General features: G+C 42.8%; 3 protein-coding genes across 5 annotated transcripts; all 3 read right to left on the minus strand.

Moving 5' to 3' along the window:
- Window positions 1-227: 227 nt before the first annotated feature.
- On the minus strand, window positions 228-6,858 carry LOC309364957 (uncharacterized protein). Of its 2 annotated transcripts, none has more exons than XM_081903007.1 (5): window positions 6,721-6,858; window positions 4,648-4,730; window positions 4,212-4,335; window positions 3,094-3,180; window positions 228-2,914 (listed from the first exon to the last, which is right to left on the minus strand). In XM_081903007.1, exons 2-5 carry the CDS (start codon window positions 4,660-4,662, stop codon window positions 1,956-1,958), a joined length of 1,185 nt encoding a protein of 394 aa, XP_081759133.1. In that variant the 5' UTR covers window positions 4,663-4,730; window positions 6,721-6,858; the 3' UTR covers window positions 228-1,955. The 2 variants fall into 2 exon arrangements, with proteins under 2 accessions (XP_081759133.1, XP_081759132.1); XM_081903006.1 differs by having other exon boundaries at window positions 4,212-4,338.
- A 2,250-nt stretch (window positions 6,859-9,108) lies between these two features.
- Window positions 9,109-16,415, minus strand: LOC309364907 (uncharacterized protein). The gene is made up of 3 exons (XM_081902911.1): window positions 16,319-16,415; window positions 12,983-13,107; window positions 9,109-11,518 (listed from the first exon to the last, which is right to left on the minus strand). Exons 2-3 carry the CDS (start codon window positions 13,014-13,016, stop codon window positions 10,218-10,220), a joined length of 1,335 nt encoding a protein of 444 aa, XP_081759037.1. The 5' UTR covers window positions 13,017-13,107; window positions 16,319-16,415; the 3' UTR covers window positions 9,109-10,217.
- A 1,805-nt stretch (window positions 16,416-18,220) lies between these two features.
- On the minus strand, window positions 18,221-25,601 carry LOC309364773 (uncharacterized protein). Of its 2 annotated transcripts, none has more exons than XM_081902670.1 (2): window positions 25,484-25,601; window positions 18,221-21,216 (listed from the first exon to the last, which is right to left on the minus strand). In XM_081902670.1, the coding sequence occupies exons 1-2, from the start codon at window positions 25,515-25,517 to the stop codon at window positions 19,712-19,714; spliced, it is 1,539 nt and encodes a 512-aa protein (XP_081758796.1). In that variant the 5' UTR covers window positions 25,518-25,601; the 3' UTR covers window positions 18,221-19,711. The 2 variants fall into 2 exon arrangements, with proteins under 2 accessions (XP_081758796.1, XP_081758795.1); XM_081902669.1 differs by having other exon boundaries at window positions 18,221-21,219.
- Between the last annotated feature and the right edge of the window lie 820 nt (window positions 25,602-26,421).

A 26,421-nucleotide genomic window follows, 5' to 3' on the forward strand; every position in this document is an offset into this window, starting at 1 on the left:
TCTTGACCCCCACAAAAATCCCGTCTTAGATTTTGCCCTTTGGATCTATTATGTTAAGTTTTTGCCATCACTGCATGGTCTCAATAAATTTTTGCACAGTTCTTCAGTGATGGGTCTTTTAAAAATGTTTTTTGGCTGTAAGGAATTCAAGCCTGCTGTTCTTTTTGTGATTGGACAACATTTAGCTTGGTGAGTCTATGTTTGGTAAAGAAGCACATAAACTGCTGTTGGAAACCCAAAGAATTTTATTTTTACTTTCTGAAAATGTCAGGCAAAGCTAAATAATAATAATAATAATAATAGCAAGTACTTAGTAATCATTTTTAATGATTTCTATGCAATTTTACACACATTTTGCTTACCAAGCAAATTATATCAATTTAACCAAAATATCTTTTTAATTCTCAAGTCAGGTTACAACTTTTTAGCATCCCTCATTTTTTGAATTGGAAAGTTGAAAATTTCAACACACCCTAATACACCAGTATAGATGTACAGTGCAACTTCCTATGGCATGGCATGTCACAACTCTGGGCCAAAGATCTCAAAATATCACTTCCCATACACAAGTTCAGGTGTAGCATGTGGTCAGCAGAAACACCATTAGGCTTGGTGACATCTGACAGTCAGGTCCTTAATCTGCCCCAGTCCACAGGAAGGTTTCTGACCAGAAGCTGAAATCAGCTTGAATAATGTATTTAAACTACAATAGCAGGAAATAAGTGAATTTCAGTTTATGAAGCACATCTACATAATAATATTATCAAAAACAGTAATATGCACGTTGCACAAAAAAGGAATCCTGGGAAACTGCGAATGCAAGGGAAAAAATAGGATACAAGAATTACACAGGACACAAAATATGAAGAGCATAATAATTATACTGAAATAGAAGGAAATTTTGAAGCATTGAATAAAATGTCTATTAGAAGCCATATGTATACAAACTAGTAATGATTTACTAAATTACTCCCAACAGGTCAAATCGGTCAGTGGCCCTGCTACATTTCCACTATTCAGTCGCTTTTTAAAAAACATTAAGACATGAATTTTTTAACTGCCTATGTAAGCAGACGTTTGAAGGGTTCTGTAGATTTTTGGAGATTTAAGAGGTGAATCTAGGATCCAAAGAGCTTAGATGGGGAGGGCAAATTATATATGTATACACACAGAGACACTCTTCTTATTTCATGCTAAAAACTACAAAAAATTAAGTCTGATCAAAATTATTCCTGAAGCCCCATATCCAAAAGGATAGGTTCAGAGGGAAATCACAAAAAAAAAAAGCTTCAAACTCTCTGAAAGAGAGGGAGGAAGGTCAGCTGGGCTCCAAAAAGCTGCAGAAGAGAAATCTAGCTGCCAACCTGAAGTTCAGCAAGCAAATGGAGTGAGCGGGAAAGGTTTGCAAACACTGAATTTGTGAGTTTTTGCCATGGATTCAAAATGTGGCCAGGCCATATTTTACTTGAAGAATGAAAGAGATTAGGAAGATCTGAAGGACTCTTCAATGCTTTTTACTGTTTATATTAGAGTGTGTGTGTGTGTGTGTGTGTGTGTGTGTGTGTGTGTGTGTAAATTAAACGGCTTATAAAAATACTATGGGACTATATAAATTAACACTGGACCAGTAGCCTCACCAGATGCGTCCATTCTGTCAAGAGAATATCTATCACTTCAGATGACAACCTAGCTCCTAACACAGGTGTGAGAAATGTAACTTAGATAACTTTCTCCCATGTATTTTTTAAAAAAATGTGTATCAAACATTTGTTCTCACGTTCTTTCAATGCGGCATGCATTTTTATGGTTTCCCTACGGGGGTTCTCTGATGTGAAGCAAGGCTTCTCCGAACAGAAGTATTTCCACAAACTCTGCATTTATATGGTTTTTCTCTTAGATGGGGAATCCCCCTTAAAGTATATAAAGGCCTCCACCAGTGCCGAACTTTTTCTAGTCTATACATTCATGTGGGTTCTTTCATGTTTTCTAAGAGTTCCACCATCACGGAAGCTCTTTCCACAGGCCATACATTTATATGGTTTCTCGCCTGTGTGGATTCTTTTATGTTTAGTAAGACTTCCATTCACACTAAAACTTTTTCCACACTCTTCGCACTTATACGGTCTCATTCCTGTGTGGGTTCTTGCATGTATGACAAGATTCCCACTGTCACGGAAGCTCTTTCCACATTCCATACATATATATGGTTTCTCCCCTGTGTGCTTTCTTTCATGTGTTTTAAGGCTTCCACTCACGCTGAAGCTTTTCCCACATACCAAGCATTTATATGGTTTCTCCCCTGTGTGAGTTCTTTCATGCTCACTAAGCGTTCCACTGTTTCTGAAGCTCTTTCCACACTCCATGCACTTATATGGTTTCTCCCCCGTGTGGATTCTTTTATGTGCTTTAAGGTTTCCATTCGCACTGAAGCTTTTCCCACATTCCAAGCATTTATATGGTCTCTCCCCTGTGTGAGTTCTTTTGTGTTCAGTAAGACTACCTCTATCTCTAAAGCTCTTTCCACACTCCATGCACTTGTATGGTTTCTCCCCTGTGTGGGTTTTGCAGTGTCTAGTGAGAGTTCCCCTATCTCTAAAGCTCTTCCCACACTTCATGCAATCGTATAGTTTCACCCCTGTGGGGGTTCTGTGGTATCTGTTTAGTACTGGTTTATCTTTGATCATTTCCCCAAAGACGGGACACTTTTTTAGTTGCTTTCTTTGGTGATATTCTGGGTTCAGAAGTTCAAGGTCATCAGCACCCAGAAAAGTAGAGGATTCTTTCCTTCCATTCTTTGATTGATTTCCCTCAGGTCTCTTTTGTCCTGATGGATTTCCAAGCATCTCCTTTCCTGCTTTCTGCTTGCACGTTCCTGCTGGCTGACTATAGTTTTCGCTGTTGTACTGATCACCTCCTTGGAGGAAGAAAAACACAGGAAAAAAGCCAATGTTGTTAGGACTTCAAAGCCAAAATCAAGGATTTCGTTAGACATCAAGACTGATTACACCTGACATGTTTAAAAAGCAAGATCATCAAGGAATCTGCCTGAATACCCAGACAAGACCAGGTCCCACCACAAACTGAAGCACATACCTGCCAAACTCTCTCCTTCCTCACAGATCCAGACAAATGGCTCTTCACCTCCTTCCAGCCGGGAGATGAGGTCTGGTTTGGGAATTTCTTTCAAAGAAAGAGACAAAATATTCAGGCATTCTCTCATTCATTAATTTCCTTCCAAATATATGAGCTGAGGTATTCAAAGTGTTGGTGCTGACCTTTAGAGCCCTAAACGGCCTCGGTCCTGTATACCTGAAGGAGTGTCTCCACCCCCATCGTTCAGCCCAGACACTGAGGTCCAGCTCCGAGGGCCTTTTGGCAGTTCCCTCACTGCGAGAAGCCAAGTTACAGGGAACCAGGCACAGGGCCTTCTCGGTAGTGGCACCTGCCCTGTGGAACGCCCTCCCATCAGATGTCAAGGAAATAAACAACTATCTGACTTTTAGAAGACATCTGAAGGCAGTCCTCTTTAGGGAAGTTTTTAATATTTAATGCTGTATTGTTTTTAACACTTGATTGGAAGCCGCCCAGAGTGGCTGGGGAAACTCAGCCTGATGGGCGGGGTATATATAATAAATTATTATTATTATTAGTTCAAATCCAGTCCACCACTGTATCCAGACTCCAGACTAGGGCCTTCAGCCACTCCCAGCTAGGATGTTACAAAGAAAAAGAGTTGGGCGTTATTAGGCAATTTCTGAAGGATGCAATGGAAGCAGCGAAGTATGTCCTCTTCACAGTTTCACTGCCACACGGCAGACACTGTTGTGTTCTCTAGCTCATAACCGCAGTGGGACTTTTGCCATTTGTGTTGTCGCCATCATTTGGCTAGTTTCATGACACGTAGCTCCTCAGTATACCAGTTAGCCAGACATATCCACAGCATCGGAAAGGCTGCTCAGAAGTGATTATACCAATGCTCCTCTGCATTATGCCATTCCATGGCTAGTCACCAGCTCTAACCACTGAAAAAATCCCCCCAAGCATTCAGGAATCCATTGCACTCCATAGGTCTCTCGGGGCAGACCATCCTAACTGGTCCCTCATTCCTAGCGGAAATTGGAATTGGAAGCCCAAACTTCACCAGGAAGTGGTCTGACCATGACAGTGGGGCTTTATTTTTTTTCTCTCAACAAATGAATAAACATCCTTACCTGGAGAGGCCACACTCTCATAATTCTCCAGCATGACTTCCTTGTAGAGAGCTCTTTGGCTTGGACCCAGGAGATCCCACTCCCCCTTGCTGAAATACACAGCCACTGCTTCAAAGGACACCAACTGCTGGGAAAAAGAACAACACACCATAATGGCCTATGCTCAGAAATGTACTCCCCATGTATGCAAAAATATCTGTGTATTAAACAGGGCTCCCAGTTTGAAAGGGGAAGGACTAACCGGGTGGGTTTGTGTGCACTTCTTATTCTTTTTCCTGCAGGACTCAAGGCATCATGCAAGGGATACTGCAGAGTTCATAGCCTTACTTGGTCAGCTTGACATCTCCTAAGAACAAAAGCTAAAGAGGCACATTCCTTGAAGATCTAACACCCCCAAGGTGTCCCCAACCTCTCTCCACAAGGACCCCTCTCCTACCTGAGATGAGTGCATGGCAGCTCCTTCCGCTGTGCCACAAGGAAGTTATGGCCCAGACTGCACCCCTGATGCCATTGTTCTGCCTGTGGCGGAGACAAAAGTGAGGAAAGAGAGTCTGGGCCTAGGGGCAGCAGTGAAATTGTGCCATTCATGTCCCCATTTGCGGGCGGGGTAGAGAAGGAAAGGTGACGAGAACAGTTTCATCCTTTGGGAAACTCATTCCGGTTTCATGGCTTTAACGCTTCTGAGCTGACCCATATTTTTGGACCCTGTAAATAACTGGAAAGAAGGGTCTGGAGGCTGCAGAAAGTGCAGAATGTGGCTGCTAGGTTGGTGAGTGGGCAGCCAATGGGATCTTGTGATACCAATCCTGAAAGCACTGCACTTGAGCTACTGGACCCCATTCAAGGTGTCAGTACCAGCACATAGAACCCTAAATGGCTCAGGACTCGAAGTACTTAAAAGAGTGCCTTTCCAGTCATCTCAGATCTTACAACTGGCAGGAGAGGCTTTGCTGGTGCTGCTGCAACCAAGGGCTGCCCTGTTGGTGCTGCCCTGTGACAGGGCCTTTCCAGCAGTGGTTCCCAAGCTGTGGAATGACCTCCCTAGTGAAGTGCACCTCTCTCAATCACTATTAACTTTCAGGAGGAATTTGAAAACTTTCCTGTTTACTCAGGCCTTTGTTGTGTGAGGCCTACTGTTCCGGGCAATTTCGAGCACACTGGATGAAATAAATGTTTTTAGTCATGTTTTTAACTGTAACTGCTTTTAGAAGTTTCTTATTGCAATTGTCTTCAGAACGCTTTAACTGTTTTCCAGTTTTGTTTTTGAAATGTTGACGTATTTGCCACCCTGGGCTCCTTCAGCAAGAAGGGGGAAGATATAAATTAAATTCAATAAATAAATAAATAAAACAATTTAGTCTGCCTTTTGACAGTAGCTTTAGAAAACAGGAGCCTGGTTGGTTTCAACACACAAATCCCTTACTTGTGCCTTGCTCTACTCTGAACTTTTTCCACAAAAAAGTTAGATGAAAGATTCCTTTTATTCTCTGTTGTCCATTGTAAAGGCCTTTGGTTATATACAATAAAAATTGATTGACTGATTGACAGTGGCCACCCAGATGCCACTTCTGGGAAATACAGAAGCTGGATTTGAGTACAAGAGCACTCTCCAGAAACTGGTTTTCAGAAGCATTGCTCCCTCCAACTGTGGAGACAGAACATAGCCATCGTGGCTAGTAGCCTTGACAGCCCTCTCCCTCCATGAACTTATCTGATCCTCTTTTGAAGCCATTAAGGTTCATGGCTATCGCTGCCTCCTGTAGGAGTGTCCCACAGTTTGTGCAACAGCAAGTCAAAGTAAGCAAAAGATTGCACAGCTGCACAAACACTTATAAAACATTACAGCTTACAGTTAATTTTTCTTATTCTTTACATTCTTAAAATGGAGTTCTTATTTCCTTGGATACACATTTAAAGTCTACTTACTTAGTAGATTGATTGTTAAATTCCACCTTGATTGTTTCTATTGTTTTTGTAAAGGACTATGCAGAAATTTGGTTTTAGTATGCTGTATTTGGCTGTAATAATAAACATTCAACGTTCTGCAGTTTGCACGTGAATCTGCTTCAATGGAAAGTGGTTTGGTGGGGGGAGAAAAGTGGTTTGGTGGGGGGTGGAAAGCCTTTTTCTAGCCACTTTCTCCCTGCCATGCAGAATTTTCTTAACATGTCACTTCTTACTCACCTCTCTATTTAGCTGTAATTTTAATTAGTGCTTAATTGCCTTTTAATGGATATTCCACTCCTCGCCTCCCCAATGTTGGAAAAGGTCAGGATAGAAATAAATATAATAACAATAGCAATATTTTTCTTTAAACTAAGGAGTCCCGAAAGCTGTAAGCTTTGCTCCTTGCAGGGTGGGGGAGTCGTTCCCCGCCCTTGCTCGTTTTTTATTGCCCTTTTCTGAATCTTTTCCACCGCCTTCCTCCTCCCTATGGAGACGAAGGTCTTCCCTTCCCCGAAATAGCAGGGCCTCGGCCTCCCTTCCTCGCAAGCGGGGCAGCCTTTACCTTCCTGCCGGGCCCGTTACGCGCACAAAGCTCTCCTTTCCGCACGAAGGAATCCCAGGAAGCCTCTTTCCCTTCCGGGAATAACAATCATAACAATAATGTAATAACAACAACCATATAAGTGCATCCGATATTATCGTCCCCGTTATGACATTTCCTGCCTCTCTAGGAACCAGGTCTCTGTGGGTTTAACCCTTGGAGGACTAGACTCTCATTCTCTAGCATGGATAGGCAAATTAAGGCCCGGGGGCCGGATCTGGAAACGTGTGTTTTGGAGGGAGGGAAAGCTAACCTCATCCAAAGGCATAAAATCATAGAGCTGGAAGGAACCTCGGAGATCTTCCTATATCCAGTTCTGGGCACCACAATTTATGAAGGATGTTGACAAGCTGGAATGTGTGCAAAGGAGGACAACGAAGATGATCAAGGGTCTGGAAACCAAGCCTTATGAGGAACAGTTGAAGGAGCTGGGTATGCTTAGCATGGAGAAGAGATATGATAGCCACCTTCAAATATCTCAAGGGCTTTCACATGGAAGGGGGAACAAGCTTGTTTTCTCCTGCACTGGAGGGTAGGACTCAAAGTCACAAGAAAGGAAATTCCAACTAAAAATCAGGCAGAATTTTCTGGTGGAAAGAGCCGTTTGACCTTGGAATGGTCTCCCTTGAGAGGTTGTGGACTCTCCTTCCTTGGAGGTTTTTAAGCAGAGGTTGGACGCCCATCTGTCATGGATGCTTTAGCTGAGATTTCTGCATTGCAGGGGTGTTATGTACTGAGTTGAATAGGATCCAAACTGCAGCAGTCTGATTGGTCCTAGAACAATAGGATCCAAAATGCAGCAGTCTGATTGGTCCTAGAACAATGCAGCAGTATGATTGGTCGGCAGGAGCCACCCAATCCAACTCCAGATAGAAGTGAATCCACAACCTGATTGGCCTACAGGAGAATTACAGAATTAGCCAATCACGTGCAGCCCATTGTGTAAATAATGTATATAAAGCAGATACTTCGAGGGGACTTTCATTCCCTCCTCACCACTATGAGCTGAATAAAGAGCATGAAATCCACTCCCGACTCTGAGTATATTTCAAGGGGGTTGGGCTAGATGACCCTTGGGGTCCTTCCAACTGTGATTCTGTGAGGACAATCACATATTGTTGTGAACAGGGATTTTCAACTCTTACAAATATGAAAGATCAGAAGAGAAAGGCTTCTTTGTGTTGATGAGAAGATCTCAAAGCCACACAAATGGCCCAGATGAGAGGGGCAATACTGCAAAACAGTTGGAAGCCCTTGATTATTTGTTAGCTGAAGAGGGAGGGCTATGTCAAAAACTCAATTGGTCTGACTATGTCTGAGGGTAGTCCTTCTAGAACGTTCTCACAAACTGTCACCTGTGCAATGACCCCAAATTTCTGCTAGTTACCACTGGCATAATATGCCATAATAACCTCTGGCATAAAATTACCCAGAAATGCATTGAATTTTGCCAATAGGCAAATATTTCTCTAAGTAATGTTCCCCTCTCTTCTCAATTTTGTTTTCTCTGTGTTTTTGCAACCTTTCATTTATTCTTTTACAATAACGGAACAGCAGCTTTTGTTCTCCACATATAATGAATGAAATGAAATGTTGTAAAACTACACAGAGAATTTTTTGTTGCCCTCCACCCTCAGATATCTGAGCTACAAGAGCATCCAGGCATCCCAATGCTTACCCATCCTCCCGATTCCTTGGAATAAATACAATGGTTATCTTTAGGATATATGGTTTTATTTGCTCATATATACAGCCTTAAGAAAGGATGCGGTGGCTCACAGCACCAACACTCAGATCTTGCCTTCCCATTAGGTTTCCAGAGTCAGTCTCCAGCTTCCAGCATCACACACCAAAACAAGCTCCCCTTGTGTTGACTTGGCATGCAATCAGGTGAGGGGTGGGTGGTGAGGTGCTTATCCCTTCCTGGAAGCATCTTCAGTTGTCACTACGCCAACACATATCTTACTACCTGTCAGGGAACTGCCATCGGAGCCAGAGGGAGAGGGAGGGCTCCAGAGGGGTTCAGCAGAGCGTCCCAGGAGGGAGAGAAGCAGCCCATCTGCTGGGGAAGGAATTCAGCGTAGCACCAGTGGAGAAAGGGGGGCAGATGGGGGAATCGGCGAGGTGGCTCCAGGACTCCTCGCCGGAGACCAGCGGGGAGAGCACGGGTCCTCCGCTGCCCACACCCACTTCCGCGCAGGGAGAGTAGGTGGAGACTAGGCGTCAAAGAGCTTCTTTGCTGGAAGAAGTTCAAGAAACGCCCACTGACGGATTCTGCCAGCGATTGAGACAGCCACAGGTGAGTGGCTGTCCAGATAGAAAGGGACCCAGCCAGGTGTGGCGCCGATTTACGCATGAGCAACCCCTAGAATCATTACACTAACTCTTCAAGATGCTGATGAGACCAGTGAGGGCAATTATTTGAACAAAGGACTTGACTTGTTTCACCAGATTTTCTCTTGTAGAGTCTAACCTTTCTTCACGGAGCTAAGAAGGCAGAAAACCCAGTGGGACTAATCTATTTGCATGTCTACCTAGCTGAATCACCTAGAGCATGTGGCCCTCCAGGCCTTTTTGGTGGCCCTCAGCAATGACTGATACTCCCCCTCCCAGCCACCTAGCAAGTAACAAGGAGGGCTCATAAGGAGCAAAAATACCTGTCTCTCCTGGGCCTTTGTTGCGATAACAGCTCATCACAGGTCTTTGGGCAGTCCTAGTTATTTTGGGGCCTTGGTTGCCTTTGGTGCCCCCTCTCCCTGTGCATCAGTATGTATAACAATAATAATAATAATAAATTTTATTTATACCCCGCCCTCCCCAGCCAAGACCGTGCTCAGGGCGGCTAACACCCGACATAAAAACAAATTGATTGAAATACAACTTAAAAACAAGATTAAAATACATTAAAACATTAAAATACAGCCTCATTTCAATGGAAACTCAAATCAAAAACTTTTTGGGGGATGAAAACGTCAAGTCTCCACCAAGGCTAACTTTCCAGACTGGTCCAAATGGGCCAGAAGAAAGCCAGGGAAGTCCCCAAATAGGAGTTCCATCACAGGAGGAGAAAGGAAAAAAGAAGAGGGGGAGGGAATCAAATTTATTCCAAGCCGAAGGCCAGGCAGAACAACTGTCTTACAGGTCCTGCGGAAAGAAATCAGATCCTGCAGGGCCCTGGTCTCATGAGGCAGAGCATTCCACCAGGCCAGAGCCAGTGTTGAGAGGGCTTTGGCTCTGGTTGAGGCTAATCTGACTTCCTTAGGGCCCAGGACCTCTAGGATGTTGCTATTTATGGACCTTAAGGTCCTCCGTGGGGCATACTGGGAGAGGTGGTCCTGTAGATACGAGGGTCCTAGGCCATGAAGGGCTATGTGTTATGAATCCTACTTCTGTACCAGCTATGCCCACACAATTGCTAAGGCCTAGCTTGTTTAGTCTGAAAGTCTGAGGAACAGACCTCAGGCAGGTTTCTTCGTTGTGTGGGTTTTCTGATGTATTTTAAGGTTTCTGCTTTTGCTAAACCTCTTCCCACACTCCTTACATTTATAGGGTTTCTCGCCTGTGTGAGTTCTTTGATGTAAAGTTAGACTACTGCTCACGCTGAAGCTCCTTCCACACTCCACACATTTATATGGTTGCTCTCCTGTGTGGGTTCTTTGATGTGCAGAAAGGCTTCCACTCACACTGAAACTTTTCCCACATTCCATACATTGATACGGTTTCTCTCCTGTGTGGATTCTCTGATGTGCAGTAAGGTTTCCGCACTGACTGAAAGTCTTTTCACATACCAAGCATTTATAAGGTTTCTCTCCGGTGTGGGTTCTTTTGTGAGCAGTAAGACTTCCACCATCACTGAAGCTCATTCCACACTCCATACATTTATATGGTTTTTCCCCTGTGTGGGTTCTTACGTGTGAAGTGAGGTGTTGATGTTGACTGAAGGTCTTTCCACATTCCAAACATTTATATGGCTTTTCGCCCATGTGAGTTTGTCGGTGTGTATTAAGGTTTCCACTTTTGTTAAAGCTTTTCCCACACTCCATGCATACATATGGTTTCTCCCCTGTGTGGGTCCTTAAATGTAAAGTAAGGCTACTGCTTACAGTGAAGCTCTTTCCACACTCCATGCATTTATATGGCTTCTCCCCGGTGTGAATTCTTTGATGTGAAGCAAGGCTACCGCTCACACTGAAGCTTTTCCCACATTCCAGGCATGTATATGGTTTCTCCCCTGTATGGGTCCTTTGATGTGAAGCTAGACTTCCACTTACACTGAAGCATTTACCACATTCCAAGCATTTATATGGTTTCTCTCCTGTGTGGGTTCTTGCATGTGCACAAAGACTTCCACTGTCAATGAAACTTTTCCCACACTCCAGGCATGTATATGGTTTCTCGCCTGTGTGGGTTCTTTGATGTGTAGCAAGACTACTGCTTACGCTGAAGCTTTTTCCACATTCCATACATCTATACGGTTTCTCTCCTGTTTGTTTTCTGCAGTGTCCATTTAATAGTGGTTCATTTTTTAACATTTCCTCCTCTAATAGAATATCTTCGCTTCTCTTTCCTTTCTGATCCTGTGTGGCCAGAGGTTTGTGGATGCCAGCATCCTGAGAAGCACTGGGCATCTTCACATTCTTTGAATGGTTTCCCTTAAGCCTCTTTTGTTCCATTTGATTTCCAAATATCTCTGTTCCGGCTTCAGCTTGGGTTGTTTCTGGTGGGGTCCTATAATTCACGCTGTCTTGCTCATCACCTGCTTGGGGGGTGGAAATCCCAAAAAGAGATTAATACAGTAACCAAGGATTTCAACAAGAACAATTACCAGCGACTATTTTTAAAAACTCCAAAATCTCCCCTTCCTGAAACCTGTATCACCTTTTGAATATGCTACTGTCTCAGAAAATAACCTGAGTTCCTTTTGGTCCATTTCCTACTTGATTTCAGTAGGTGTAAAAATGGTGGATGAGGTTTTTCCTTCTTCTTCTGTGATACAGCTGTGACCTCAATTTCTGCAACTTAATATAATAAGGGTGTTTGTGTGTATGAGAACCCCAGCAATATATGCACTCTGTATATTTATAAAGGACCTTGAAAGCGACTGAGAGGGTGGTGCAACTCTCCTGAGAGGAAATGTGACAATGAACCAAGCTTTATAGGCAGGAAAAATGGCAAATAAAGCAGGTATATGATGCAAATAACATAATGCATGATGGAGATAGAGATTAAGAGAGATTTTCTCCCCTTATCATAATACTATAACTCTGGGTCAGCCCAGGAAGCTGAATGTTGGAAGATTCAGGATGGCAAGAGGAAGTTCTTCTTCACATGAGACGTAATTCAACTATGGAATTCGTTCCTGTAAGAGGCCTGGGCAGTGTGTGATTTCAGTGTGTGATTTCAGGCTGCAGGACCAGCGCTCGCGTTATGGAAGGCACACAAGAATGAAAATAAAAGAAAGCAACGAATCTGTTCACACACACAAAGCCAGCATGTCAGGGACACAGCTTGGTAAGACTTGCTCCCTGATAGCTAGCTTTCAACATGCATTGATATTTGTCTTTTCTTTTTGCAATGGGTGTGTGAATGGGAGGATTAAATTCCACCTAGTTCCTAGAGCCTGAGGTTTACCACCTCATCTACTGTTTGGGGGGGGGGGGGGAAGGCTGCAGCAGGAAGATATAGCATTACACTCGCATCCATGACTAACATTGCAAGCATCATTTCTCCCTCAGGAGAAGTGGAAGTGGGGGGGGGACAACAGTCAAGGCCATGTCTAACACAGTGTAGCAGGGAAGGCATGTCCAGAGCACATGGCCCAGCCTCCCATTCCCACACTGGCATCCCTACAGAGCCCTGAGAAATATCACAAAAAGGACCGACAGTGGGTGATCTTGGGCCAGTAGCTGCCTCTAAGCATAACCTACATCACAGGGTTGCTGTGAGGATAAAATAGGGAGGAGAGCTACGTACACCTGGAGGAAAGGTGGGACAGAAATATAATGTTGTTTAGTCGTTTAGTCGTGTTCGACTCTTTGTGACCCCCTGGACCAGAGCACGCAAGGCACTCTTGTCTTCCACTGCCTCCCGCAGTTTGGTCAAACTCATGCTGGTAGCTTCGCCAACACTGTCCAACCATCTCGTCCTCTGTCGTCCCCTTCTCCTTGTGCCCTCCATCTTTCCCAACATAAACATGTATCAACCAAGGAAAAGGAATCCTTACCCAGAGTGGCCATATTCCCACAATTCTCTGGCATGGCTTTCTTGAAGAGCTCTTTAGCTTGGATCGAGGAGATCTCACTCCACTTTGGTGAAATGCACAGCTGCCTCCTCAAAGGATTATAGCCCCTGAAAAATAAAGAAAATTCTCTATTAAGAAATAAACGCCCATGGACATAAAAAAAATATTACTATGGTTCCCAGCAAAGAATGAAAGGGTGCTATAACTGGAGATTTGCGTCTAGTTTTTATTTGATTATTAATATTTCTTACATTTCTATACTACCCTTGATCAAAGGGTGATTTACGACATAAAAGAACAGAAATGCATACCACAGTAACAAGCAATAACAATAAGCCTCCCTGCAAATATTATTATTTTAATTGTGCATGAGAGAGACCTTGAAGACCATACACCCTTCTCAGCTGGTTCACCTTAATATTTTGTGGTGCCAAAAAATGAAAGAGGCAAATCCTTTCAGACACACACTCAAAACAAAGCAACATGTCACCTCCACACCATACATTTAAAACACATTCAAAGCACATGGCTTTCCCCAAGGTATCTTGGGGGTAGTAGTTTGTTAAATTCGGTGGGAAGGGAGACACTACCGTTCCTAGGACTCATTGGGCGTATCCATGGTGCCCCTCACAAGGATACATTTTATACATTTTACAACTGGTTTAAGTATGACTCAAGAAGCAAAAATAAAAAATACTTGTGATCTATTGTGGTGAGGATCACAACCCATGCAGAATGACAAAGCTCAAAACCTCCCAGTCACTTTGCACAAGCCAAAGCTCAAAAAGCCACAACATCTGCAGCAGCTGTGCACTGCGAAACACAGCAGAACCATCACAGTACTTACTTTTCATGATGAATGTTTGGGAGCAGTTCCTGTATTGTGGTATGCGTTAGAATATCCATTATTTTATATTTTAAAATAGTAAATATACAAATAATAATAATAATAATAATAATAAATAAATTATTTTTACATTTAAAAATAATAACAAAAAATCCAAAACAAAGGTATCCAGTTGACCCCTTACAGCTTAATTTTTTATTATTATTATTATTATTATTATTATTATTATTATTGAGCTTACAGGGTTAAATGCTGTAATAAACTGACTGAATCGAATGAAGCACTAAGCGCTCTGGTTAAGTTGCCTCTGGTTTTTACCTTGCGCAAATGACATCAAGGTGGAAATTGAAAAAGAAACAGACTTGAAAGCTAAATGAAGGAAGTCCTTTTTTTTAGTTGGTACCCAAACAACCTGCAGAGCTTTAGAGGGGGGAGGGAAGGTTCATAGCTGTCAACTTTTCCCTTTTCTTGCGAGGAATCCTATTTGGAATATAGACTCCTATTCGGAATTTCTCTTTAAAAAAGGGAAACGATATATAATGAGCTGAAAAAGGTATTTAAGTATACCTTTACTAAGAAACCAGAGGCCTTTCTTCTGGGCATTGTCGACCAGAAGGTGTTAAAGAAAGATAGAACATTTTTCATGTACGCAACAACAGCAGCAAGGATACTACTCGCTAAGAACTGGAAAACTCAAGATCTACCCACACTGGAAGAATGGCAGATGCAACTGATGGACTATATGCAACTGGCGGAGATGACTGGCAGAATCCGAGACCTGGGAGAAGAAAGGATTGAAGAAGATTGGAAGAAATTCAAGATTTACCTGCAGAAATATTGTGATTTAGTGGAATGTTAAGAAGGATGCTTGGTTATAAATAATTGGCCATCACCAAAATAGATTAAGAATTGATGATAAGAGAGATTAAGAGAAACAATTTGTAGGAGAATTATTTTATGGTATTTAAGCAAGTGGTTACAGATTTGGAAATAAGATGATAATTTGCTTGACAAAAAATTATTAAAGATGTAAATGGGAGCGGGAGACGTGAGGAAGTTCAAGGATATCATGAAATTATGTTAAAACAAAGCAATAATGTTTATTACTATTGTATTCTTTTTTCTAAAAATTCTAATAAATATTTATATAAAAAAAAAAGGGAAACGTTGACAGCTATTGCTGGGGAAGCCCAGCCAGATGGGCGGGGTATAAAGAATAAATTATTATTATTATTATTATTATTATTATTATTATTATTATTACCCACAGAATCATAGAGTTGGAAGGGAGCACGTCCACCCCGCTTGCTTTTTGCCACCTTCGCTCACTGAAGACAGTCCATGAGAGCACCCACCCACCCAGTCCCTGAGCTGAGCTTTGCATCATTCTCAGCCTGCAGGTCTCCTCAGCTCCCTCAGGGAGGACTGAGCTAATCTTGCGGTTGGCAATGGGGGGTGAAGCATTCAAGAGGTTCTTGCAATGGAAAGAATGCAGTTACAGTGGTACCTCGGGTTAAGAACTTAATTCGTTCTTGAGTTCCGTTCTTAACCTGAAACTGTTCTTAACCTGAAGCACCACTTTAGCTAATGGGGCCTCCCGCTGCCGCTGCACAATTTCTGTTCTCTCTTTTTTTTAAAATAAATTTTTATTCAGATTTTCACCAATTCATACAAAACACAAACAAAGGAAAAACAAAGTAATAAGACAATGTAGAAAAGAAAACACGAACATAAAGCATATATAAATTCTAATTTTTCTTTCTTATAACTTACTTTCCCGACTTCCTCATACCTCCCCTTTCTGTATTCTAATTTCTGAGGAAATTTTCAGCAAATTCTTCCCATACTTTTGGCTTAATTTTAATATTATTTTGTTTCTTTAAATTTACCCTTGCCGCTATTAACCCCTTATTTTATGACCCAACGTCTTTCTAACATTCATTAATTTTGTAGTATTTCTTTAAATATTCTTTAAATTCACAATTTCTGTTCTCATCCTGAAGCAAAGTTCTTAACCCGAGGTAATATTTCTGGGTTAGTGGAGTCTGTAACCTGAAGCGTCTGTAACCTGAAGCGTCTGTAACCCGAGGTGCCATTGTATTTGGGGCCCACTTTGGATTTGGACACATCAGCCCCCCCCCCCAGTACCTCCCTCCCCTTGCTGCAGAGAGCAAAACTGTGGCGGGGTTGCCCCCTTCCTTGCAATTTGGGGTGCCCCCTCCCTGCCGCCTCTCGGGTTGTTTCTGCTGCGTTTGCAGCACCCAAGCGGCCTTCGGGGGGGGGGGCGCAAGCCTGGGCCGCGTTTCTGGAGGTCCTGGGGGGCCCAGGGGACACGACCCCCCCCCCTTCAGCCTCTCTGATGTGGTGCAAAGGAAAGCAGAGCCATGCATTTGACACCAGCTGGGCTGCAGCAGTTGCCAGGGGGAGGCATACAGGATGCAAGCATCTTTCACCCAACGCTGAGGCTTTACCTCTTTGATCTCAGGAGGTTCAGTCCCTTTCCTGGAACATAAAAAGGAGCTTGCTTTACTATTGCCTTGCCCACTTCAATTTCTTTCCCCAGCACTCCCCCCCCCCTGCCTCTCTAGGAATCTCAACTCAATTGGTTTAACCTTTGGAGCGCCGGACAGTACTCTCTCTCTCTCTCTCTCTCTCTCTCTCTCTCTCTCTCTCTCTCTCTCTCTCTCTCTCTCTCTCTCTCTCTCTCTCTCTCTCTCTCTCTCTCTCTCTCTCTCTCTCTCTCTCTCTCTCTCTCTCTCTCTCTCTCTCTCTCCACTCCCACGTCGCATTCTGCAAACCTTCACAATTCTGAGCGGTTTTAACAGTCAGGATGGGGAATGGGAGGTCTGCTATCATCCCTCAGCCCCCAGAGCAAACTACAGGAGGAGGCAGCCAGCAAAAATTAGGGCCAGAAGGTTGGCACAGGAAAAAGGTCAACGTAAGAGCTGTTTGACAGTGGGAAAATCTCCCTCTGGAGTTGGTGGACACTCCTGCCTGAGAGTTGGTTGGATGGCCATCTGACATAGATGCTTTAGCTGCGATTCCTGCATTGTGCGGGGTTGGACTAGATGACCCTTGGGGAGCCCCTCCCAACTCTACAATTCTGTGATTCTGTTGTAAACAAAATCTGCCCTTTTCCCCCTTATGGGGTATCCAAGAGCCTGTATAGAGTCCTTACGTGGGTTCCCTATTGGTAGGAGAAAATAACAGAGGCCAACCAGAGAATATTGAGAAGCAAAGCAGCTAGTAAGCTTGATCTCTATTGATCTGTTGCAGCAGAGTGCTCCCCTCACACGCAGGAAAGGAGGACCCAGAACAAACGTGTCTGACTCTTCGTGATGCCATGGACCAGAGCATGCCAGGCACTCCTGTCTTCCATTGCCTCCCACAGTTTGGTCAAACTCATGCTGGTAGCTTCTAGAACACTATCCAACCATCTCTGTTGTCCCCTTCTCCTTGTGTCCTCGCTCTTATATAGACATTTTAAATTCCCTGCCCTGGAGCTCAAGACCACTCCTCCATACATCATACATACATCACAGAAGGGGTGTAACCCAAGACCACCCCCCACAAACATCATACCTACATCACAGAAAAGATGGTCTACAACAGAAATTTGAATGTTGATTTTCCTGTCTGTCAGGTTATCTGAAAATGCCTTATCTGATTGCCTTTCCTGAGAGTCTGCCCAATCCTTTCAAATAAGGTAAATGTAAAGGGACCCCTGACTATTAGGTCCAGTTGTGACCGACTCTCATCTCGCTTTATTGGCCAAGGGAGCCAGCGTACAGCTTCCAGGTCATGTGGCCAGCATGACTAAGCCACTTCTGGCGAACCAGAGCAGCGCACGGAAACGCTGTTTACTTTCCCGCCAGAGCGGTACCTATTTATCTACTTGCACTTTGACGTGCTTTCGAACTGCTAGGTTGGCAGGAGCTGGGACCAAGCAACAGGAGCTCACCCTGTGTGGGGATTCGAACCGCCGACCTTCTGATTGGCAAGCCCTAGGCTCAGTGGCTTAGGCCACAACACTACCCGCGTCGCTTCATTAGAAAGGATAGACCTCTTTTATTAAGGTAGCTTTGTGATCACTCAGGCATCATTATCTCAGGACCTAGTAATGTCAGCGGCATCATCAAAGGTTTGTTCCCTTGCTCATCTTCCAATGTGGTATATGCTACCAATTGCCACCATTACCACTCTGCATTCCACATGCAAAGAGGTCAGCATTTACACAGAAGAATAAAGTGATGGGAACCTGAAATCAGAAAGGCCAGTGTTGAGAAATTGGGTTAGCTTCTGAAATTTCTCAAGACTCTGGCTATCCATTACCACACTGATCTCATTTTCAAAAAAAAAATACTCGTTCAAAGTTTCACAATTCACCACTTGAATCTTTTATTGTGTATTTAAAGCATAAACATTAGTAGTGAAGTTTTCAGGTGCAACTGATCCTATTTTCTTTATTACATCTCAACCGCCACATTAAAAATGGACCAAACACAAATCACCAACAACCTCTAAACTCTAAAGTAACTTCGACAGGAATTGCAATTTGCAAAGGATGGAGTTCCGTGACGCACCATTACAAATGTTTCATCTGCACAAACATTCCAGCTGGCTGGTTGCAACACCCCACTCTCCCCCTATGCTCTACTTTGGGGTTTCTCCTGAACAGCCGCTTCAGCCAATTTTGGGGGCTTGGGTGGGGCCACCCCCATTACACATGACTTCTGCTGCTGGGATGGATTAGGTGACTCTCAACCAGTGTTGGAAAGTGTGCAGTGGGTCTCAGAAATGCACCTAAGAAGTAGATCAAGTATAAGAAAACTACGAAAGATGGAAAATCAGCCACCATATATATTTCGACTACTTCTACACCATCTAATAACTGGAGCTTTTATAAACTTGGTCCCCTCTCTCAAATACAGACTGGTCACACATTTCCTTCCCTCATTAATTACTGCAACGCATTATTAGTCTCACTGCTTCCTTTCTCAAATCTTGCCCACTCAAATCTTCTTCTAATTTAATCTACACTGTCCAACTTTACAACCAACTGATTATTTCCTACTATTCATATCCTCTCTTTCTAATCCACCCCATTAACCTTGGATGTGGGTGCAGGGACATTTTCCAAAGACATTTACCATGCAATGTGTGTTCCCAATAGACAACCTTTCTTACTGCACAAATAAAAACTGTAATCCAAAGAGCAAATTCTAGTGTAGGCACACTGGTGGAAGGGGTAATCCCCAGAAGCATGAGTGAAGAATACCTACTGTATTTGCAGGAAACAGAGAAAAACATAATCTTAATAAATCCTAAAATATCAAATAATTTGTCACAGAAGCATGCCAGTGGGTTCTCATCTGTGTAGGTTCTCTGAAGTCTAAGAAGATTTGTATCGATTCTGCATCACATGCATCCCAGATGTTTCTTCCTTATGTGGATTCTCTGATGTCCCCTGTGAAACTCATTTCATATGCCATACATTCATATGGCTTCCTCCCTGTGTGGATTCTTTCTTGCGTAGCAAGTCTGCTCTCAGAGTGCATATATTTAAATAATTTCACTCCTGCCTGCATAAAATAAGAAGCCACGCTATCTAAATCTTTCTTAATTTATACATTTATTATTTCTTCCCTGTGTTTTTTGAATATTTCATAACCATTTTGCTGTGCTCTTTCCACTACCCGGGGATTTATAGTCTCTCTTATGCAATTTCTTTTGATCCATGCTAAGATCTTTATGGATCATGGGTCATATTAGAGTTGGGATACAACTTCTGTGGGAAGCCAGGGTGGGAAAGGCTTTCTTAGACATTTATATTATTCTCACATTTTTTGCTGCCAAGAAAGCTTTCAATCAAGATTGAAGCTTGGTTCAAACTCCATGCATTTATATAGCTGTTTCTTTGTGTGGGTTCTTTGATGGGTAGTAACACTTCCACTCTGACTGAAGCTTTTCCCACACACTAAGCATTTATATGGTTTCTCTCCTGTGTGAGTTCTCTGATGTGAAGTAAGGGTGCTGCTCACACTAAAGCTCTTTCCACATATCATGCATGTATAAGGTTTCTCCCCTGTGTGGGTTCTTTGATGTTTAGTAAGGTTTCCACTATCATGGAAGCATTTCCCACACTTTAAGCATTTATATGGTTTCTCCCCTGTGTGAGTTCTTTGATGTGTATTAACGTGTGCACTCTGGCTGAAACATTTTCCACACTCCATGCATTTAAATGGCTTCTCCCCTGTGTGGGTTCTTTGATGTGAACTAAGCTTTTCACTATTAATGAAGCTCTTCCCACACTCCACACATTTATAAGGTTTCTCTCCTGTATGGGTTGTTTGATGTGTTTTAAGGTTTGCACTTTGGCTGAAGCACTTTCCACACTCCATACATTTATATGGTTTCTCCCCAGTGTGGATTCTTTGATGTAGAGTAAGGCTACCACTCACACTGAAGCCTTTTCCACATTCCATGCATTTATATGGTTTCTCCATAGTGTGCATTTTTTTATGTTTAGTAAGGCTTCCACTGCCATGGAAGCACTTTCCACACAGTAAGCATTTATATGGTTTGTCTCCTGTGTGAGTTCTTTCATGTGTTTTTAGATTTACGCTCTGGGTGAAGCACTTTCCACACTCCCTACATTTATATGGTTTCTCACCTGTGTGGGTTCTCTGATGTGTATTTAGGTTTGCACATTGGCTGAAGCACTTTCCACACTCCATACATTTATATGGTTTCTCCCCAGTGTGGATTATTTGATGTGCAATAAGGCTGTTGCTCACACAGAAGCCTTTTCCACATTCCATACATTTATAAGGTTTTTCCCCCCTGTGGATCCTTTCATGTGAAGTGAGACTTCCGCTATCACTAAAGCACTTTCCACACTCCGTACATTTATATGGCTTCTCTCCTGTGTGGGTTCTTTGATGTTTAGTAAGGTTACAGCTGACACTGAAGCTCTTTCCACATTCCATACATTTAAATGGTTTCTCTCCTGTATGGGTTCTTTGATGGATTGTAAGGTTACCACTCACACTGAAGCCCTTCCCACATTGCATGCATTTATAGGGTTTCTCCCCTGTGTGGGTTCTGCGATGATTATTTAGTGTTGATTTGTCTTTGAACATTTTCCCGCACACTGGACACTTTTTCACTCTTTCAGTATCTGGTGGAAGTTGAGGGTGTTCTGAATATGGAGAAGCAGAGTATTTCTTCCTCCAATTCTTTGACCGCTTTCTGTCCTGCCTTTTTGATGTCCTTTGGTTTCCAAATGTATTCTTCCCCACTTCATGCTTGATTGTTTTCAACGAATCCAAAGATGGCTCATCATGAATTTCATTATCCTTCTCATCACCTGCTTGGGAAGAAGAAAGGAAAGGGGGGGGGGATGTTATTCAGTTATTCAGCTGAGTAAATTCAACTGAATTTCTCAGACACTGAGGTTCTGAGGCAATGACCTACAAGATGTTACAGAACAGAATGGAAGAATTTTGGTCCAGAAAATCACTTGTCTATAACAGTGTTTCCTAATAATTACTCTGGTTTCTCCCTGCAGAGCTGTTCTGTTCTGTGTTCCATTTTTTTAAAAAAAGAACTTAGACATTCATTTGCGTATTTTTTCCTCCCTCCTAATCCATTTCCCTTTTACCTTTTCAAACTGCAAATCTGAGGCAGGGACTGACTCACTTCTTTTAGCCATCTGTATGCCCACCCTGAGAGTCTTTCTTCTGGCTGAAGAATAGGATAAACAAACTAACTAATGAAGGAGTATGATTACCAGTCAGCAATAAAGACATCTGTTTATATGCGAGTGTGACTGTATATTCATGGAATACTTGACTTCAGGAATAATTCTGAATTCTGTTTTATTTATTTTCTAGCTGTAATCTACAACACCTCACCACCAACAGGCAACACGGCAGATGGGACTTAGCAATGTTTGGGAAAGGAGATTGCTGGAACCTGCTGCCCTGTTTATCAGGTTCAAACCTTTAAAAAATAAATAAAGTTTTCCATATTACCACAGTTCTATGATCCTACCTCTTATTCTGCTCTTTTAGATGCAGCAGACATTTTGTGTTATGCCATGCCAAAAGAGCAATTTTACGCTATGCCACACTCCCACAGGGACATTTTTGTGACTAGAGCTCACAACACATTCTCATAATTCTGAATGTGTCCAGGGCTCCAACAAGATTTAGCCACCAATGACCTCAAGAGTCCCTGAATGTTATGCTGATGTCTGGGCTAGTGACTCCTCCCAGAACCGCCCAGTGTACCAAATGTAGCTTGCACCAGTGAAGAATCACAGAGAAGAGGGCTCAAGTAGCAATAATAATAATAATAATAATAATAATAATAATAATAATAATAATAATAATGTTATTGTTATTATTTATACCATGCCCATCTGGGTGGGTTTCCCCAGCCACTCTGGGCGGCTTCCAACCGAATATTAAAAACAATACAGCACCAGACATTTAAAACTTCCCTAAACACGGCCACCTTCAGTTGTCTTTTAAAAGTAAAATAGTTGTTTATTGCCTTGACATCTGCTGGGAGGGCGTTCCACAGGGCAGGCGCCACTACTGAGAAGGCCCTCTGCCTGGTTCCCTGTAACCTCACTTCTTGCAGCGAGGGAAATGCCAGAAGGCCCTTGGTGCTGGACCTCAGTGTCCGGGCTGAGCGATGGGGGTATACAGGACCGAGGCCGTTTAGGACTTTAAAGGTCAGCACCAACACTTTGAATTGTGCTTGGAAACGTACTGGGAGCCATTGAAGATCTTTCAGGACTGGCGTTATATGGTCTCGGCAGCCACTCCCAGTCACCAGTCCAGCTGCCGCATTCTGGATTAATTGCAGTTTCCAAGTCACCTTCAAAGGTAGCCCCACGTAGAGCTCATTGCAGTAGTCCAAGCGGGAGATAACTAGAGCAAGTTGGGAAGTCCCATATTTATAAGTCTGAAAGGGCCTTTGAGTGGAAAGAGCCACAGGGGAAATGCCTGAATGACTAGCAAATTAGGTGAGGAATGTCTACAGTAACTAATAAGGAAAAGGACAGATATGTCAAAGCGGCTATTACAGGTCAAAAATACTATATTCTGTAACAGAAACACCGCACTGCACTGAGCCTGCATGATCAAGGCATTCCATTCCTCATTGTATGTGGGACATATTTCTCTCCCTTTCCAAAGAGACAGCTGCCTCCCCTCACATGTCAACAGTTCTTTTCTGCCTTTTGCTCCCAGAAAAAAGTGCCAGCACTGCATTTGTTTCTGCCTGCATAATGCTGAAGGGAACCTGAGCAGTGTAGTTCTGCCTTGAGAGAGAGCAGCTGGATAGTCAGTCTCTCACTGATTGGAATTGGAATTAATTTTGATTGGTTCTCCTGCTTGCAACAAAAACACACACTCATAGACTCACTTAAGTGTAATCTTGCTTATTTGAATCCTGTCATGCAATAACCATTTTAGGGTTACTTATTTAAAAGCTGTTTAGATTTTACACTCTCCAAGTTTTATTTACATATGATGTACTTTTGATTTCTCTCTCAAATAGTTATCCTTTATTAGGCATAACAAACCACACATTATCAAACAGACACCGTATACAAATTATGCAAAATACGAGCTCAACATAACAAGGTTTGTCCCGGTCAGATCTTTAACTCCAGAGAAAATCAATTTGCATAAATAACGCAGTACAGCACTGCCGAATCCCCGATCAATTAAGAACCACCAATTCTCTTTATAATGACCCAGTTTTTCTACATGGACAGCACTCAAAAATTCAGCCACTATTCAAGTAATTTGATCATTCCTGTCCGAAGGCAGGTCCTGAACCGCTGGTAGCCTATTGAGTTGCAAGGCCTCTAATAATTGTCTTCTGGCATAAATGCCAAAATCACAAGAAAATATGCTCCAAAGTATCAGGTTCCTGTTTACTACATTTGCAGAGACACTCTGATTCTGGGAGAGCTAAATATCTTCCTCTCACTATCATCGAGGGAAACATATTAAATCTGGCTTGAAGCAGGACCTGGAGGAATTTTACCCTTATGCTTTTCATATAATCAGTTATCCATATAATCAGTTATCAGTTTTCAATATATTCATATATAACCAGATATTTTTATAATGATTTTATAATCCATGTTTGAATCGTGAAAGCTTCTGCTTAGCTTAGCAAATTGCTTAAATCTGCAAAGTCTTAGATGAACTTTGTCCCAGTACCTCCTTGTTCTCTCTCTATCTCACCGAACAAGGGAAGCGATAAATCTGATGTGCTGGCACATTTCCCCCCCTTGTCCAGACAGTCTGTACAGCGAAACAGGAAACAGCAGAATGTCCCTTATAGCAGATGGTCTGTAGGAGCTCAACAGCCAAAGTTCCTCTTTGCCCTAAGTTTCTATTTCTTGCAATAAATCTAGGGGAAAGGTCGGACTGGTGTTCAAACTAAAAAGCAGAAGTTGGGAGAGAACTCTTTGTACGGTCAAGAGCAAGGCTTGTATGCACTCATTAGCTTATTTTGCTGCCGTTCGCAATTGTATCCCATTATGTCATGATCTGTGATGTATGTACTCAGGTATAAAAGCCCCTGGGCAATAGGTCTCAAGGCCCAGTATTTGGAAAGGATTCCACTGGGTCAATTATCGCTCAGCAATAAACCTCACTTTCTTTTTCTCCAATTGCTGCATCTGTCAATTCTTGGACGCTATTTGAGTTGGTCACTGGTAGCTTTTAAAATCCTTGCAACAGGCTAACGTAAACAGCCTGCACAATTCATGATTCTTCAGATTTGTCATAATATTGTCTTTTCATAACATGAGCTACATTCACTGGTCCACTGCTGATACATTTAAAATAAAACTTTATTAAAGGGTTTTAGCCTCTGGGCCACAAGGATATAGAAAGAGATCTGCTGGATGAGGCCAGTGGCCCATCTAGTCCAGAGTCCTGTTCTCACAGTGGCCAACCTGATGGCTGTTGGGAACCTGCAAGCAAATGAGAACCCTCTCCTCCTGCAGTTTCCAGAAGTGGTTTTCAGAAGCACTAAAGGTAAAGGTAAAGGGACCCCTGACCATTAGGTCCAGTTGTGACCGATTCTGGGGTTGCGGCGCTCATCTCACTTTACTGGCTGAGGGAGCTGGCGTACAGCTTCTGGGTCCTGTGACCAGCAGGACTAAGCCGCTTCTGGCAAACCTGAGCAGCGAAAGGGAAACGCCATTTACCTTCCCGCCAGAGCGGTACCTATTTATCTACTTGCAATTTGACGTGCTTTTGAACTGCTAGGTTGGCAGGAGCAGGGACCGAACAACGGGAGCTCACCCCGTCGCGGGGATTTGAACCGCCAATCTTCTGATCGGCAAGCCCTAGGCTCTGTGGTTTAACCCACAGCGCCACACGCCGCCTCCAAATTTGAAGGCAGAGCATAGCCATCATGGCTACTGGCCATTGATAGTCTTCTCCTCCATGAATTTGCTCAATCCTCTTTTAAAGCCATCTAAGCTGGTGGCTATCACTGCCTTCTGTGGGACCTGTTTGGTCACCATTCGCTTGCCCACTGGTGTGATTTAAGGACTTCATTTTCAATACCATCCAAGGGGAAAAAGACATTCTTACCTACAGAGCCCACATTCTCATTGTCTTCTGGCATGACTTCCTTGTGAAGAGATCTCTGCTCTGAATTTTGGAGATCTCACCCACCTTGGTGAAATGCACCAAGTACACCACCCTCTGAAAGAAAGAAAGAAATATTCTCTAATCAGAAATAATATATTCCTGAACTCTATATTTCCACTGAGTTCTTGCATTTCAATATTCACCACTAAATACCACTGATATTTTAGTGTATTTCTGGTTTTTATGGAAGCCGCCCAGAGTGGCTGGGGAAACCCAGCCAGATGGGCGGGGTACAAATAATAAATTATTATTATTATTATTATTATTATTATTATTATTATTATTATTCTTATACATGCTGATTCAGAAATGTTTTAGCTGTCCTTTCAACCAGGGTCCAGTAACCCTCATGATATGATAGATGAACAGATTCTCTGGACTTTGTTTTTGAGCTTTACACACCCCATGCTTTAAAGGGGTTTTTGTCATATACAGTACTATACATCATGAACTTGTGGAATTGGCTGTCTTAAGTTGTACTAGCTGGCACGAGCTTGGATTTAAAAAAAGGAGATAAAAAGGAGATAAAACCAGGTAACAGAGAATCAGTACACTGTGACCCAGAATCTCCCTGCCCCTTCACGCCTGCTTGACAGCATCAATGTCCAGAAATTTCACTTTTACAAGTCACTCTTTTGGTGAGGCAGCAGCTGTGCTTTGGGAAATTAGGAGATAAAACCAGGTAACAGAGAATCAGTACACTGTGACCCAGAATCTCCCTGCCCCTTCACGCCTGCTTGACAGCATCAATTTTACAAGTCACTCTTTTGGTGAGGCAGCAGCTGTGCTTTGGGAAATTAGGCAGGTATCCTTACTATATACCGTATTTTTTGCTCTATGAATCACTCCCCCCCCCCTAAAAAGTAAGGGGAAATGTG

Source organism: Podarcis melisellensis (genome assembly GCF_964234715.1).
Source record: "Podarcis melisellensis genome assembly, chromosome: 2".
NCBI classification, from domain to species: domain Eukaryota; kingdom Metazoa; phylum Chordata; class Lepidosauria; order Squamata; family Lacertidae; genus Podarcis; species Podarcis melisellensis.